Genomic DNA, 17,380 nt, shown 5'->3' with positions numbered 1-17,380 from the left:
TATTCAGGCTAGAACGCCACCACTAAAAAAAAAAAAACAAAAAAAAACCCAAAACAAAAAAACTATCCATTGATTAATTCTTTGGGCTGAATTATCATTCATGGATGGAAATGGGCCATTACTTTTTTTTTTTTTTTTTTTTTCATAATGAAGGCAGGAAAATCAACCGACGGTGCAAGATCGGATGTTCTATCTTTAGGAAGATCAAGACACTGGCTACGGTGAAGTGTGAGAGCAGGTCAAGGCCTCAGGAAGAGGAAAACGCGAGAAGAGGAAGATCGAGAGAAAAAAAAGGAGATCAAAGCGAGCACCCAGAGAAAAAGGCAGATCCAGATAAAGCAAGGAGGGCCCTTAGGAAGGGGCGAAAACAGAGAGGGCAAGGAAACTTAAAAGAGAGCGGGAAGAGAAGAACTAAAGGAGGACTGAAGTGCGTCGGACTGGCTCATGGTCCTCAGTGCTGGGGGGAGGCTGGGGGCGGGGCCTGAGACAAGTGCCGTGCGAACAACGAATCCCCCCCCCTTACTTCCGACGCAGGATGGTCGCGCCCGACGGCGGCGGCCAATGGGCGATCCGGATGTTGGAGCGGCGGTGGCGGTCGGGGTTGCTCGCTGGCTGGGGGTAGGCGGCCGCCGCCATGATGCTTGTTTGCTTTCAATGAAAACGAGGGGGGCGCGGAGGAGGAGGCGTCGGCGTCGGTGGCGGCGGCGTCGACGGCGCGGAGGCGAAAGCGGTGGCGGCGACGGGCGCAGCGAGGAGGGCGAGGCCGGGGGCCGAGACAGCGGGAGGGCGTAGTGGCGGCCGGTCGGGGCGGCGGAGGCGGGCAGCTTGAAGCGGTGGCGCTCGGAGGGGGAACAAAGAGCGGCGGCTGAGGCGGCAAACGAGCGGCGGCGGCGGCGCTGCAGCAGCGGGCGGGACTGGTATGGTGGTTCCACAGGTCAGACCCCGCTGCGCTCACAGGGAGGAGGCGGCGGCGGCGGCGGCGGCGGCGGCGGCGGCGGAGGAAGGCGTCGCTCCTCGAGAGGTGAGCGAGCCCCGGCCCGAGGCCGCGCCCGCCCCGGGCGCGCTGCTGCCTCGCTCGGCCCGCGCTCGGACTCTTTCCCGCCCCCCCCCCCCACTCCAGGCCCCCCCCCCTTCCCTCCGGTCCGCTCGGCCCCGGACCTGGGCGCGCGCGCGTGCGCGTGCGCGCGCGTGGCTCCGTCGTGGGCAACTTTCTAGTTTTTGTGCATGGCGGCCCCAAACTGCTGTGCTGAGACTGATGATCAGGTGGTTGGGAGTGGGGTGAGGGGGGGTGGGGCTTGTCACCCCGGTCCCCCCCCCTTCCTCACCCTTCCCCAGGACCCCTCCCCCTCCCCTCTGGACGACAAGATCGCCGTCCCGCCCCTCCCCGGGCCGCGCCACCCGTCCCTCCCCCCCCCCAATCCCCCGTTGCTCCAAGTGCAGCAGTGTTTGGGGGGGTTGATTGACGGCGGGGGCGGGCACTCTGCCTCCTGGGACACCCCCCCACCGCCCCCCTCCCCACAATCTAGTCTGGGACTCAGGGGGCCCTGACGGGGTGGCAACTTCTGAGAAAGTGGCTTTGCGCTCTGTGGAACTTTGCGCTCTACGAACGTTGTGACCGCCAGGCGGGAAAGCGACTGTTTTGTTTTGTTTTGTTTTCTCCTTACTCCAAATTCATTTATTTATTTGACTTATTTTCTGCCTGAGCCGGCTTCGAACCTCGATCCTCAGGTCACAGCGTCCCGAGTCGCTAGGATTACAGGCGTGAGCCACCAGCGGCCCTGGCCTTAAAAAGTATTTTAAATTTAACTTATCATTGAGGGGGGCGGGGGGCAGGGAAGGGATCGGGATGAATTTTATGGTTAGAGAAGCACTTTTAGCCCCAGATCATTCGATGGTAGTGCCGAGGACTCGGAAATTGTACTTAATAATTGGAAGCAGTTGCTTTTCCGCCCTGCAATCGCGTTCTCATTTTGTTGTTTTTATTTTTTAACTTCCAAGTCGTTGGGTTCCCCCTCCCCCCCCCTTTGGCTTCCTTTGACTCGCCTCCTTTGCCTTCCTGAAAGATCCTGCCAACCCAACACCTGTAATCTTTCCTTTTCTTTAACTGTAAACAACAAATGGCAACATTGTGAATGGACTCAGTGCCTGACCTTCTTGGATTTACTGTAAGCTGATGTTGAAATAATCTGCTTGAATTTGAGTTCCTATATTTAGCTGTTTTACAGGTGGACTGGATAGTGCTGAATATTCTTACCTGCTTGTAGCTGAGATTTTTTAACTTTGGAGAGGAAGAGTGTGAATACTGAATAAATGTAAAATGGTGTGTAGTTTGTATTCTTCACCATCTACTAGAATTTACCACCATTCCAAAACAGTTTTAGAGGCTGATAAGAGCATTGATCAAAAGGTGCTGAAGACTTTAAAATTGTTTAGACAGTTGTCACAGTCTTCAGAACGTGATTGCCTTTTGGAATAATTCATTGTAAAAATTGTGCATCTTTAGACAAATGTTTGCTTCCATCTTACTTGAAACAAAACATTTGAACAGCTGCACAGGAGACCTAGAAAGATGAAAGTGTCTTGCCCAAGATAATTTGAGGGGAAGGATCAGGTTTTGTCTGCTGCTGGCAAGTGTACATGGAAGTGTGAAGTAATTGCCACAGATTTGTTTGAACAGGGTCTTCTTCCATTTAAGGTAGATCTATGAGGTCTTTCCTCAGTAGTTGAACAAAGATACCTACTGAAATGGACAAAAGTATGTAAGAAAAGACATACACTTTCCTGTGAAACTAAACATTCCCCCTGAAAGGCAGTCCTCCTGTAATTTCACATTGTGCCTTGATCAGTGCTGATATAGCCTGGAAGCTGCTTTTAATTGCCTAATTTATAGGCAGCTTCAGATTTATTAAATCTTGTTTGCAATTCAGGCTATTTCTTTTGAATATACAGAACTTGGCCTTGACTCCAAATAAAGACATTGTAGAGATTCACCAACAGTACTTGTAGTTTGTAAATATACACCTTGATTAATGTGTATATTTTTCATTATTTAGTAGTTGTACAAAGGGGTTACAATTCCAGAAAAGTCAGGTTATGAGCACAGTGCTTCTTGGCCAATATCACCCCTTCCATCATTGTCTCCTCCCATTTCCCCCCATAACCTTGAGTTACATAATCTTTAAAACATTCACTTTTCATATCAAAGTACAGCAGAAGAGGATAATATGTGTAAAGTATATTGGAATAAGTGACTAAGGCAGCATATACTTGTGATCTTTGGGATATGAGAGATGAGGGGTTAGTGCTACATTTGTAACCGGTTCCCAAGTACAAAGTCCACTGGTTAGAAAGCTTTGTTTAAAGTATTTCTTACTTTGAAAAAAGTCCACACAGGTCCAGCTAAGAATGTTTGTTTCAATGAAGCATAGACTTGGATTTATGGGTCTACAATGCTGTATTCACTTGTTCTGACTAGAACTTAATGTATTATCTAGGAAACTCCAGTTTAATCCTCAAGTCCCTTAGTATCTGCAGAATCTTTTACTGATGTACTTTTTCCTTTAACTTTAGCTGCTACTCACTTTAGAGGTAACCATCTTGAAATGAAATGTGATGGAATACTGTATGTAGTTCAGTATTGAATACATTAAGTTGTAATCACACTGTACATTTAGCACATATGCATTAGCATACAATGGGACGCACCAGAGTTTGGTATTTGAAGGAGTTAAGAGGAACAGGAGGGGGCTTATTTAGGCTGCCTTAATTTTACCCTTCTTATCCCTTCTTCATCTCTGTATATATTTAAACATTTATTTACATATATTTGTTGTACAAGGGACTTTCAGTATGACATTTTCATACGATTACCCTTCTGTTACTCCTTTGTCCCCTATACCCCTTTTAAAAGTGTCAACAGTTATATTGTTATCATTATAAATTACTTCAACCATATTTAGCTTCATTGACCCTTCATTCCCCCTCTGTACCTGCCCCTCTAGCAGAGCCTGTTTTACTAATTTGTCACTTTTTAGTGTATATTAGTTAGACATGAAATTTTACAATGCTATGTATTGTATTCTAGTCTCATTGTTCCTCACTATGGCTCTCCCCATCTTCCCTGCCCCCTATTTAAAAGCTTTCGGCGGGGCTGGGAAGGTGGCTTAGTGGTAGAGTGCTTGCTTAGCACTCATGAAGCCCTGGGTTCAGTTCCTCAGAACCACATAAAAAAAGCTGGAAGTGGTGCTGTGGCTCAGGCAGTAGAGCACTAGCCTTGAGCACAGAGAGGCTCAGGGACAGAGTCCAGGCCCTGAGTTCAAGCCCCAGGATGGGCAAAAAAATAAAAATAAAAGCTTTCAGTGAGTTTTCTTTTTTTTTTTGGGTCCGGTCATGGGCCTGAACTCTAGGCTGGGCGCTGTCCCTCAGCTCTTCAGCTCAAGGCTAGTGCTCTACCACTTGAGCCACAGCGTCACTTCTGGCTTTTTTCTTTTTACTTATGTGGTGCTTAGGAATTGAACCCAGGGCCTCAGGCATGCAAGGCAAGCGCTCTACCACTGAGCCACCTTCCCAGCCCCTCAGTGAGTTTTCTTAAGTCATATAGATACCGTATATTTTGATGCTATTCATTCTCCCTTATTTTCTCTCCCTTTTTCTCTTATACCATCAGTTACAATCATATTTTCTCTATATTTATGTCTTCATATATACAAACAAGTTTCTTTTAGGTCTAGTTCCCACAGTGAGCAAAAACACAATACTTGGCCCTTTGGGCTTGGTTTACCTTGCTCAAATGGCTGACATTTGTATTTTCTTGGTAACTCAAGTTACCATGTTAGTTCTATCATATGATGGCCCTGGTGCCTGGACTCAGAACTCTTAAGATGACTCGACTTAAGATGACTCTACTTAGTTGCTACCTACATGTAGTAAGAACATAGGCTTAATATGCACTGCTTAATTTCAGTTGCTTTGGAAGAGCAGAGAAGGATTAAATTTAGGGGAGAGTATGGTGCCAGTTTGCAAAAAGTATCACTGAATCGTAGCTGCCAAACTAGGAAGGAGAGTCATTTTCCACAGAAGGAGCAGTGAGTTTGCTGAGGTGTCAAGTGTTGGGGTAAGGCCAATGGTGAGATGTTCCTGGAACAGCAAGAGTGACTTGAGAGGAACTTAAAAAGTTGTATCCTGCCCAGATTTAAAGGATCATGTTTGGTAAGCTTCAGGTTTATGCCTTTTTCCTAGAGCAAGGAGAGGACCCCCCCCCCCCACACACACATAAAAGGAGGTTTTTTTGTTTTGTTTTTGTTAGTCCTGGGGCTTGAACTTAGGGCCTGGGTGTTGTCGCTGAGCCTCTCTGTGTTCAAGGCTAGGGCTCTACCACTTGAACCAGAGCACCATTTCCGGCTTTTTCTGTTCATGTGGTACTGAGGAATTGAACCCAAGGCTTCATGCATGCAAGGCAAGCACTCTTCCACTAAGCCACATTGCCAGCCCCTGATTTTTTTTTAATGGAGAAACAGTTATTACTGTGGAGAATTGAGTGGAGACCCTACATGTAAAAATCAAAGTCACATTTTAGATAATGAGATAGTGAGGGAAACTGGTTTTAATATAGATTTATGGTATGTGTAGTCCAGTTGTTGTTGAAAACAATGGAAGTCCTAAAATAGTACCCATGAAAGTTCATGTTTGAGAACTTAGGCTTAGGTAGCCTATAGAACTTAGCTGGAAAAAAAATAACCCCTGTGTTCACCAGAAGGCAAATCTTCAAGTCAAGGTTCTAAATATGCACACCATCTTGAGTAGCATGAATTCTTGTGCCGTCCCACACTCAGGAAGTGAATCATGCCTTTATTCAGTGTTTCCACACTGTATATGCTGGCTGCCCATTAGCACTGTCAGCTTGTTGTGGCATCACAGTGCTGGTGTTTAACCCTTATTTTATCTAGTCCCTGGAACACAAGAACTGTGGTGCTGGCAAATTGGATATGTCAAAGAGACATCATGAAATGCTTCAGAGTGAAAAGGTGAAAGTTCTCAAAGGAAAGAAAAAAATCTTACGCAGAATTTGCTGAGATCTAGGGTACAAATGAATTTTTCACATGATATGAAGAAGGAGAAAGAAATCTGTGCTATCACAAATTGGAAGTTTCAGCCACTTCATATGTAGAAGCTCCAAACTGTAAAGAGCTCAGTTGTATTCACAGTTTCATGCATCTACTGGGGAGCTCTTGGAATATATTCTCCACAGTTAAGGGGAAGCTACCATATTAGCAGTTGAGGTTTAAGGGTAACATTTTGGGAATCATCAGTGGATAATTAGAAATAAAATAGTTTATATTGATACTATATTTTTTTTTGGGGGGGGGGTCCAGTCGTGGGGCCTGAACTCTGGGCCTGAGCGCTGTCCCTCAGCTCTTCAGCTCAAGGCTAGCGCTCTACCACTTGAGCCACAGCGCCACTTCCGGTTTTTTTCGTTTTGCTTATGTAGTGCTTAGGAATCGAACCCAGGGCCTCATGCATGCAAGGCAAGCGCTCTACCGCTGAGCCACCTTCCCAGCCCCTGTTGATACTATTTTTGTATTTGGCACTTTGTTTTGAACTCATGGCTTTGCACTTGGTAAGTAAGTGTTCTATCATTTGAGCTTCAGCCAGCCCATTTACTTTAGTGTTTTTGGTGATGGTGATGGTGCTGGTGTTGGTGCTGGTGCTGGTGCTTGTGCTTGTGGGACTTGAACTCAGGCCTGGGCCACTATCCCTGAGCTTTTGTGGTTTAGGCTAGTGCCCTACCACTTAGATCCACTGCTCCACTTCTGGTTTTCTGGTTGTTAATTGGAGGTAAGAGTCTCATGGACTTTCCTGTCTGGGCTGGCTCAAACTATGATCCTCAGATCTTAGCTTCCTGTGTAGCTAGGATTATAGGTGTGAACTACTAGACCCAGCTCAGGCACGGTTTTGTGCTTTTTCTTGGGTTGGTCTCAGACTTTGATCCTCCTTTTCCCTCTGGAATAGATAGGATTACAGACATGAATAACCATGCTTGGCTTTTTTTTGGGGGGGAGGTAGTCATGGGACCTGAACTCTAGGCCTGGGCACTGTCCCTCAGCTCGTCAGCTCAAGGCTAGCGCTCTACCACTTGAGCCACAGTGCCACTTGTGGCTTTTTCTGTTTATGTGATGCTGAGGAATCAAACCCAGGGTCTCATGCATGCAAGGCAAACACTCTACCACTGAGTCACCTTCCCAGCACCTTGGCTTTGTTTTTAAGATGAGGTTTCCTTGACTTGTTGCCCAGGCTACCCTAACCATATACTTCTCTACCCTGAGCAGGAGTGATTTAAGTCATGCCAGCCTACCTAGCCCAGTATATTGGTGTGTGTGTGTGTGTGTGTGTGTGTGTGTGTGTGTGTGTGTGTGTGTGTACGTGTACATGTACATGCATGGGCACATGTATGCTGATCTTGGGGCTTGAACTCAGGAACTGGGTACTGTTCCCAGCTCAAGGCTAGCAATCTTGAGCCACAGCTCCACTTCTGGCTTTTGGTGGTTAATTGGAGATAAGAGTCTCATGAACTTTCTGCCCAGGCTGGCTTCCAACTGTAATCTTTAAATCTCAGCCTCTGGAGTAGCTAGGATTACAGGCCTGAGCCACCAGTGCCTGGCATTATTCATATTCTTAAATCAACTTAGTGTTTTTAATTTCCTTGATTCATAAGCATTCTCTTACACAGAAAATACTGGTTCCCAACTATTAAGTGTTTATTTGCTTAATTTTACAATGTGAAATAAATCGATGTGATGCCAGTGCCTTACTTAACTTCACAGCCATGTGATTTCCATAGTATGAATAGCTGGACAGAAACTTAATAAGATGTTTTTATTTTTATTTATATCTAGGTTGCCTCCCCTTCTTATCTCAAACAGTACTGTTGTATTGTACTTAATTAGGACAAAGTATGTAGGTTGTATATTTCATAGTAATTGCTTGTCTGAAAGAGTCCTTTGATTTGCCTTACACTTGACCAAAGAGTACTCTTTCACACTTGTCTAAATAATATTTTGTAGCTGTAAGACTTACATAAAATATATGGTCAGTCTAAAGTTGGGAACAACTGCTCCAAAGCAGGGTTTATTGGGAATGGCATGGGATTGTAGTCTGGGATATGTGTGCTGTGGTGGACCACCCAAGGAGACTGAGGCAAAGGGGAAGTGTCCTCCAGGCTGATTTGAAACAAAATCCATTGCTTACTGGGCTTGTTGCAGGAATTGGCTCATGGTGGAGGCGGCTGTGTCCTCTGCAAGTGACTGTCTGATACATTAGTTCTCCTTTATCTTACCTTGATATACTATATTAGTCCCTTATATTACCTTATGCTAATGAGATGACTTCAGATGGTCGGTTCCCTAAATAGCAGGAAGGGTTGTTCACCTGATGATCAGAGGTTTGAAAAGTTCAGCCCAGTTTAAAGACCAGTAAGAAAGAGAAGAGAGCTAAGCCGGGCACCAGTGGTTATGCCTGTAATCCTAGCAAGAGCTAGAGACCAACCTGTGTAAGAAAAGAGCTGGGGATGTAATGTAGTAATAGTGCTTGCCTAGCATATACAAGCCGCTGGGTCCATCTCCACCACTACAAACAGCAACAGTAGTGTAACCTGTTGAGCAATAAGAGTTGATGAACTAGACGCTGCTGTGAGGATTGCTTGCCTGGGGAGGGGAACTCTTCTCCCGTATCCCTATGATATCTCTTTTTCTGGCTGTTTATTTGTATCCTTTGTAATACTCTTGTATAATAAACTAGTGAACTTGTAAAATGTTTCTCTTGAAACATTTTAGTTGGACCAAAGGAGGGAGTAAAGGGAATCCCATTCATAACTGGACGTTGGTCAGTAGTTTTAAGTGACAGCCTTCTATTTGTGATTGGTATCTGAAGTTGGGTCTGTATTGTGGGACCAAGACATTAAACTGAAGAATCTGTAACTCCAGGTAGGCAGTGCCAGAATTGGACTGAATTACTGGACAATTGCTCGTTGTGTGGGGGAGAAACCTTCACATGCCAGGTTGTAGAAGTGTTAAGTGTAAGAGTAGAGAAGACAAAAGGATACGTTTTTTCTTTATGATGGGTCTGTTCTTTTGCTTGTAGAGGTAGGGAGAGGTCACCGCGCATGCTTTCTTGGGTAGATATCAGTTATCATTGCGGATTTTAGCTTTGGTGTTTACAATTTTGTAGTTTGAAATCTTTTTTATCATGGGAGAACCCAGACATTTGTTGCTTTCCAGATTGTGGTTGAGTGTAAGTTTCATTCTTGGCACAAAAAGTAGACTAGAAGCTGTTACCTCCTTTCATTAAGTCTGATTTCAGTAACTCTGCTTCCCTTGTAACTAGAGGTTGTTAAAATATAGGGTACTTAGGGCTTCACTTAAGGAGCTCCTAATGTACTCGGCTAAGGATTGAGAGTATATCTTTCTACCCTTGGTTGTTATGAGTATCTTCATTCTGGTCTGCTTCCTTTATTTTTCTTGTCTTTTTTTTCATCAGATTCTGATGAAATCCTGTCTGCAATCCCCTCACTACACCATAGACAGACCACACACACACATACACTCTCCCCCCCCCCTTTTTCTCCCTCTCCCTCCCCCTCTCTTGCCCACACACACACAGAGACTCTTCTGGAGTTGAGAGTAGATTCCTGAATGTTCATCCCCTATTGCCTTTTCTCCACTAATGATACTCAGTCTGACTACCCATAATTTCAGTGCTTCAGGATAGTTTTTATTTAACTCATTGTGTTTAGGTTTGTGTTTTTGTTTCACACCCCTGACTTTCCTAGGATGGTCATGAAAGCCTATATTTCTAATTTCTGTTATAAGTGCAAACATGTAGGTTTAATATATCATTCCCTAGCTTAACAGGGTACTGTTGGCCAAGTATAAGACAAACTGAACATCCCATGAATGATCACAGTTGAACTAAAATAAACTCGACTTTTTCCAAGGAACTCTTGAGTTTCTTATTTTGTGGGAAGTAGTATTTAGAAATTATAAATAGATACCTGCTTTAAAAAGATGTTACCTTTTATTTATTGCTTCTTCAGAATACTTACTGGGTTCTTTTCTTCATCTCACAGGCATGCCCAAAGAAAAATACGAGCCACCTGACCCTCGGAGGATGTACACAATTATGTCCTCTGAGGAAGCAGCAAATGGAAAGAAATCACATTGGGCAGAGCTTGAAATAAGTGGTAAGACATGCAAGCATGAATTTATGGTATGGGACTGAAAGCTATGGTAGGAAAATAAGTTTCCTGTGGCAATACATGAAAGAAACTGATCATATTTCACAAGTGTTCATTTTCCTTAAAGACAGGAAGACTTGGTGGAAAGAACATGGTTTTGAGTCAAAATTCAAAACCCATTCTTTGTTTTTTCTCTTAGTATCAGTGTCCATTTATAAAATGGGAAAAATAATGCCAGAGATGAAGTGAAAATTACCCATTCTTTGATTAAATAAAATTATGCTTCTGCATTTTCAAATATTAAGACTTCCAGTGGGGCAAGAAGTGACTTTTCTGTATGTTTGAGGATAGATTCTTTTTTCTTATTTGTTTCCTTTTTAGTCTGCACCTCTGAGGACATTAGTAATTCAGAAATTAAATCTTGAGAACTTCAAACAGATCTCAAATTCTCTTCTATCTTGAATACAGTTTAGATGTACCAAATAAATATATGAACTCTGTCAGGTGCCGGTGGCTCATGCCTGTAATCCTAGCTACTCAGGAGGCTGAGATCTGAGGATCATGGTTCAAAGTCAGCCCGGGCAGGAAAGTCCATGAGACTCTTATCTCCCCAATTAACCACCAGAAAACCAGAGTGGCCCTGTGGCTCAAATGGTAGAGCACTCACCTTGAGCTGAAGAGCTCAGAGACAGTGCCCAAGCTCAGAGTTCAAGCCCACAACCGCCACCCCCACCCCTCACCCCCCAAAAAATGAACTCCTAGACTTACTAGGACTATTCTTGCTCAGCAAGCAGCCCTGCTAGTAGGAATGCAATCTAAAATGTTCTAGAGTTGGTGAAGAGTCATTTTTACTTCTCACGGCAACCAGTGCTGAAGAAATTTCTTGTCAGTGTTGGCTTATTATGCATCCACCTTCCTTCTTTCTGTTTGTCCTAATTCTTGACTTCTGAAAAGTACAAAACAAATACTGTCCTTTCACCTATCCCTAGGTAAACATAAATGCCCTTCTCTGCGGCCCTGGTACAGATTACTAGTCATAGGAGTGTCTCCTTTTCACTCTTGATTTCTAGAGTGCTTGCACTTTTGTTTTGAAAGATAGAATCTCATGCTGACGCTGGAGCCAGCCTCAAGGTCTGAGTGTCTCTTTACTCTGGCTGGCCTTGTTCTTCCATCCTCATCTCTGCCTTTGGAATAGCTGGGATGTCATTTTATCTTTAAGTATTGTACAAAGGGATTTGATTTTGAGTGTTGTTATAGGATGCAGTTAAGTTACTGGAAAACATTTTCATTCTTTTGAGGCTTGATCTTAACTTCCCTTAGACTAGAGCAGCCATAAGTCAAGGATTAATTTGTACTACTAAAAAGACCCAGTGCCTTATGAGTTAAAAGGTATTTATTTCATCTAAATTAGAAGTAAGTCTTAAAGTAGCTTTCAAGCCACTAGATGATAATCAGTTCTTAAAAGTTGCTTTTTCTATTACATGTGCTTGCTCATTTTTCTTTCAGATTAGATCCTGAACCATTAAGGCGATTACAGAAAAAGTTTACATTGTTGAAACTATTGACTTCTTAATCAAGAAATGACAAAGTACAAATTTATTATTGCATTCAAAGATACTGTCATGTTATTCTACCTGAATTCTGTCTCTTCTTTTACTTGATTATATAGTTATAATTTGATAGCAAATATTTCTGGACAGTACAGATTTTGCTTACATGATTCTTTTTTTAATTATTAGTAGTTTTATTATTTGTAGTGTGCAAAGGAGTTGCCATTCACCCAGTTTATTAATACCATGCATCTTGATCAGTATCAACCATTTCTTCATTCTCATCCAACCCCATTTCTTTCCTCAGTTGTCTTAATTTTGTAGGATATGAATTGAATTTCATGACTGTATTTTTCCCACCCCCTTCCCCTCTTACACGATTCTTGGTCATGGATACTTGGGTGCTCTAGTCTTAAAATTCACCTGAGAATACCTTGTTTCCCTTTTCATTTTTAGTCAGAATTCTTTTTTTCTTTTTAACATCAAAGTATAGATAAAAACAGCCTCTGAGACACTGGAATTTTATTTTGTTTCACATGAATTTAAATCAGTCATGTTTAAATATTAGATGGATCATTAGTAGAAATTATTCATATTCTGTTTGTATGATAAATTGAGGTCATTTTAAAGGATACATTCTTTGTGCTTGTAAAAATACAGTCTTTGAAGTGCTGTTATACTTTAAATTTTTGTTTCAATCTGCTAAGTAGAGTTGTTCTAGAACAGTTTAGATTCCTCTGTGAACCTTTCTTATACTTCTGGTTATGTTACTAATCATGACATCTAAATCTTAATTCACAGACCAAATTATCATAGAGACCACTATATAATCTTTTTTTTCTCCCGTTACAGGAAATGTAAGAAGCTTAAGCTCATCTTTGTGGTCACTGACTCACTTGACAGCTTTGCATCTGAGTGACAATTCCCTGTCCCGCATTCCTTCAGACATTGCCAAGCTTCACAATCTGGTGTATCTGGACCTGTCTTGTAATCAAATCCGTAGTTTACCGGCAGAACTCGGAAACATGGTATCACTCAGGTATGCAGATTCAGTTATTATATAGGAATTATATGCCCTTAAAAGAAAAGAAAGTATATCATTAGCTTTATTAGGAAAGAAGACTCTTTTTGATGGTATTTGAAGGAAAGGAAACATAGTTATATATTTTATTGAAAGTTTTGTGTTGAATGTTGACTAATAATTAAATCCATTACATGAAAATTTGTGGACAAAGTAGGGGAAAACAACTATCAGGCACTAGTGTTATGCCTTATACTCATCTGTGACAGACAGTTGGAGTATCATACATTCTTTTGTTTTTGTTGTTGTTGGTAGTCATGGGGCTTGAACTCAGAGCCTGGGTGCTATCTATGAGCTCTTTTTTTTTTTTTTCTCTTTACCACTTTAAGCTGCAGCACCACTTCTGGTTTTCCTTGTGGTTAATTGGAAGTAAGAATCTTAGACTTTCCTGCCTGGCTGGCTTTGAACTAGGATCCTCAGTGAGATCCTCAGATCTCAGTGTCTTGAGTACCTGGGATTACAGGGTGAGCCACCCATATCTGGCTCCATACATTCTTAACAGTGGGGCCAGGAAGCCCTTGTCAGTTGGAGGGATCTTTCTACTATCCTAGAGCTTGTATGGGTAATTTTTTTAACATAAAGCTAGAATTAGTTCTTGAATTTGGAGATCTGTAGTATGGTACAAGGAATTAGGCACACAGAGTTTGGATTAGAATCTTGATTTTTCTTGTCTATAAGTTCTGTGACATTAAGGAAGCCTCTTAGTTAGAAGTTAGGGATATCTGAGATGAAAAAAAAGCTACTTGTACCCTGCCTGGAACATAAGGTATTTTAACAAGTATTACATTTTTATCATGGTAATTAGATCTGCTCAAGTTAAATATAAAGACAAATTCCAACTGTTAGGTTAATCTAATTTACCACACACACACACACACACACACACACACACACACACACACACACACACACACACACACACACACACACACACACACACACACTCTCTCCAACTGTTAGGTTAATCTAATTTACCACACACACACACACACACACACACACACACACACACACATTTATCTATTTTATTGTAAAGACAATGTACAGAGGGGTTACAGTTACATGAGTAAGATAATGAGTACATTTCCTATTGAGCATTGTTACCCCCGGGCCTTTGTTTTTCCCCAACCATCCCAATCCCCCACCTCCTTACAACTTCCTAGCTGAAGCTGTAAAGATCGTTTTTAACAGAGTGTCTTGTACATCTCATTGTTACAATGGGTCAACCTGTATCCCTATTTAAGCATTTTGTTTTTTTCTTCCCCTCCCCAAATTAGAAAAATGTATATACAAGTTGCAGGGCACCAGAATCAAATACAGTGAAAACAGGCGTTATACTATACCACTTTTTTATTGTGGTTCTCTGGCTTTTCTGCTGCCTTCTAGTAAAACAGGAATAAAAGGATCTTGTGGAAGTTCCTTTGCCTCTATTATTCCAAATCTAGCCGTTTGACATTTTTCTGGGCTTAATTCATGAATATGACTCTTTGTCAGTCCTAGGGCTTGAACTCAGGAACTGGGCTCTGTCCCTGAGCTCTTTCACTCAGGCTAGCTCTCTACCACTTTGAGCCACAGCATCATTTTGGTTTTTGAGTGATTAATTGGAGATAAGTCTTATAGGGACTTTTCTGCTTGGGCTGGCTTTGAACCACGATCCTCATGTCTCAGCCTTCTGTATAGCTAGGATTATAGGTGTGAGCCATCCGTGCCTATCTGAGTATGACCATTTTTTTATGAAACAAATTGACTTACTGGGCTTTTTCTATATAATGTATTTGAAAATAAACAGGAATCACTCGGAAATACTTTCTCAGTTCAGTTTATGGCATCAGGGACTTAAAGTTACTAAGAAGAAAGCAAGGTCCATTTAAATTTCAAGAAAACAGATTATAGAAATAGTTCTCTTAAAGGTTTGATAATGTTTGATAAATAACAATACAGGGTGCTGGTGGCTGAGGCCTATAATCCTAGCTATTCAGGAAGCTGAGGTCTGAGGATCCACAGTTCAAAGCCTGATTGAACAGAAAAGTTATTAGTAGTTAACACAGCTGCTGTTATTTCTGAATGAAATATGTCTAGAAAAGTTTATTAAACTTCATTGGTCATTCTAGTTCTCTTCTAACAATTTATGTTAGGTTGTTTTATCATATCTTTTTTTTTGGTGTTGTTGGTCGTGGGTCCTGAACTCTGGGCACTGTCCCTCAGCTCTTCAGCTCAAGGCTAGCGCTTTACCGCTTGAGCCACAGTGCACTTGTGGCTTTTTCTGCTTATGTGGTGCTGAGGAATTGAACCCAGGGCCTCATGCATGCAAGGCAAGCACTCTACTACTGAGCCACCTTCCTAGACTAATTTTCTTAAATTTATATAGTAGACTACACATAGACTAGACCAGTGTTCCTTGCTGTGGTCTTGTACCAGTTTACAAAACTATTCTGCAGTGGGATAAATAATAGGTGAAACAGTTTTTTTTGGTTTTTGTTTTGTCTGAGACTAGGACTGAAACTCACTATCTGATGCTTTATGCCCTTTGGCAGGTACCCTACCACTCAAGTTATACTTCCAACCCCAACAATTTTTTTTTTTTTTTTTTTTATTGTAAAGCTACTATACAGAGGGTTACAGTTACATGAGTGAGGTTATGAGCCAACCCCAACAATTTTTAAAAGTAGGAGCTTGTGCCAGGCACTGGTGGCCTCACAGACCTGTAGTCCTAGCTCCTCAAGGCTGAGATTTGAGGGTGACAGTTCAAAGCCAGTCTGGGCAGGGAACTTTGTGAGATTCTTAATCTCCAGTTAACTACCAGAAAAGCTGGAAGTAGAGCTCTGGCTCAAGTGGTAGATCGTTAGCACAAAAGATGAAGGACAGCACCCAGACCCTGAGTTCAAGCCCCAGGACTGGTAATAAAAATAAAAAATAGGAGCTTGTGTTTTGTTTATGTAATTTTTTTCCCTGTATTTTACAAAGATTGGTGCTTGGCAGTTCTTTTTTTTAAATTATTAAATATAGATAAACACAAGACTAGATATTGTAATATAAAATTTTGCAGTTCTTAGGTACTTATTTTCCTAATATATGTTGATTTTAAGTGTTAAGGTTAATATGCCTCTGAGTTCTGTAATTTTTCTCTCAACAGGGAGCTCCGTTTAAATGACAACCAGTTACGAGTTCTACCTTTTGAGCTGGGAAAACTGTTTCAGTTGCAAACACTAGGCCTGACAGGTATAACTTCTGTTTTTATGTTTTTTACAGTTTTATATGTCTTTGAATCTAAAGAGATAAGAGAATACTTTCATCAGGGAAATTTTTTTTTTGCTGGCTCACTTTTTTCCAGGCCTCATCAGTTTCTTAGATACATCCCAAAGTGTTTCTCATTTGATGGTTAAGATACAGAATATCTACTAGTGTTAGTTTTTTCTTCTCTTTTCTTTTTCTTTTTGTTCTAGCCTAAGATTGCTTTTTTGGGGGGAGGGGAGAGGATTGGTTTGGGGCTGGGGCTGGGGCTTGAACACAGAGCCTGGACTGTCCCTGAGCTTCTTTTCCTGAAGGTTAGCACCACTTGAGTCATGGAGCCACTTCTGGCCTTTTCTGCTTATGTGGTTGATGCTGAGAAATCGAACCCAGGGCTTTGTGCATGCTAGGCAAGCACTCTACCACTAAGCCACATTCCCAGCCCCCACTTTTAAACTTTTTATTTTGGGATTTACCTGCACTTGTGACCAGTAGTACAAAATGATCTTTGTGCTCATTATACAGTTTCGCTTAATGGCCACATCTTTTAAACTGTAGTGCATTCTCACAAGCAGAAAATACAGTGGTACATTTTATCAAGTAAACCAGGCACAGGGAAAAATACAGTGTCACTGATACATTAATGTAGACACATCAGATTTATTGAAGAGTGTAATGGTGGCTGCCAGACACTATAGGTGGGGTGCTGCATTTAAGTTGGAGGACTAGGTCTGCTGGCTACTGAACAGCATGGTAATAATGGTTATTAGTAGCATATTGAACAAAAGAATTGATTTTAAGTATTCTTTTTTTTGGGGGGGGGGGGGGTCTGGTCGTGGAGCCTGAACTCTGGGCCTGGGCGCTGTCCCTCAGCTCTTCAGCTCAAGGCTAGCGCTCTACCACTTGAGCCACAGCTCCACTTCCGGCTTTTTTCTTTCTGCTTATGTGGTGCTGAGGAATCGAACCCAGGGCCTCAGGCATGCAAGGCAAGCGCTCTACCACTGAGCCACTTTCCCAGCCCTGATTTTAAGTATTCTTACCACAAGGAAATAGTATTTGTAGTGGGTCTGTTAAATAGCCTGATTGGATCATACCACAATGATACTATTGATACACCAACCTAGCTAGACAACACTTAAAGAATTAGAGTTAAAAACAAAAGCAGGGCTGGGAAGGTGGCTCAGTGGTAGAGCGCTTGCCTTGCATGCATGAGGCCCTGGGTTCGATTCCTCAGCACCACATAAGCAGAAAGAAAAAAGCCGGAAGTGGCACTGTGGCTCAAGTGGTAGAGCG

At 42.3% G+C, this 17,380-nt stretch overlaps 1 protein-coding gene across 2 annotated transcripts in view; it reads left to right on the top strand.

Moving 5' to 3' along the window:
- The first annotated feature begins 253 nt into the window (after window positions 1-253).
- Window positions 254-17,380, top strand: part of Cnot6 (CCR4-NOT transcription complex subunit 6) — a 38,080-nt gene continuing 20,953 nt past the window's right edge. Inside the window, exons 1-4 of one of the 2 annotated variants that reach the window (XM_042688811.1) lie at window positions 254-1,021; window positions 10,121-10,234; window positions 12,631-12,817; window positions 15,993-16,078. In XM_042688811.1, coding sequence (XP_042544745.1) covers window positions 10,123-10,234; window positions 12,631-12,817; window positions 15,993-16,078 — 385 coding nt within the window. In that variant the 5' untranslated portion in view covers window positions 254-1,021; window positions 10,121-10,122. The remainder of the gene's footprint in view (window positions 1,022-10,120; window positions 10,235-12,630; window positions 12,818-15,992; window positions 16,079-17,380) is intronic. The other variant, XM_042688810.1, reaches the window with a different exon arrangement.

The sequence above is a fragment of the Dipodomys spectabilis genome, unplaced genomic scaffold, assembly GCF_019054845.1.
Source record: "Dipodomys spectabilis isolate Male_0828 unplaced genomic scaffold, ASM1905484v1 ptg000119l, whole genome shotgun sequence".
In the NCBI taxonomy this organism is placed as follows: domain Eukaryota; kingdom Metazoa; phylum Chordata; class Mammalia; order Rodentia; family Heteromyidae; genus Dipodomys; species Dipodomys spectabilis.
This window is presented reverse-complemented; position numbering and strand designations above follow the sequence as displayed.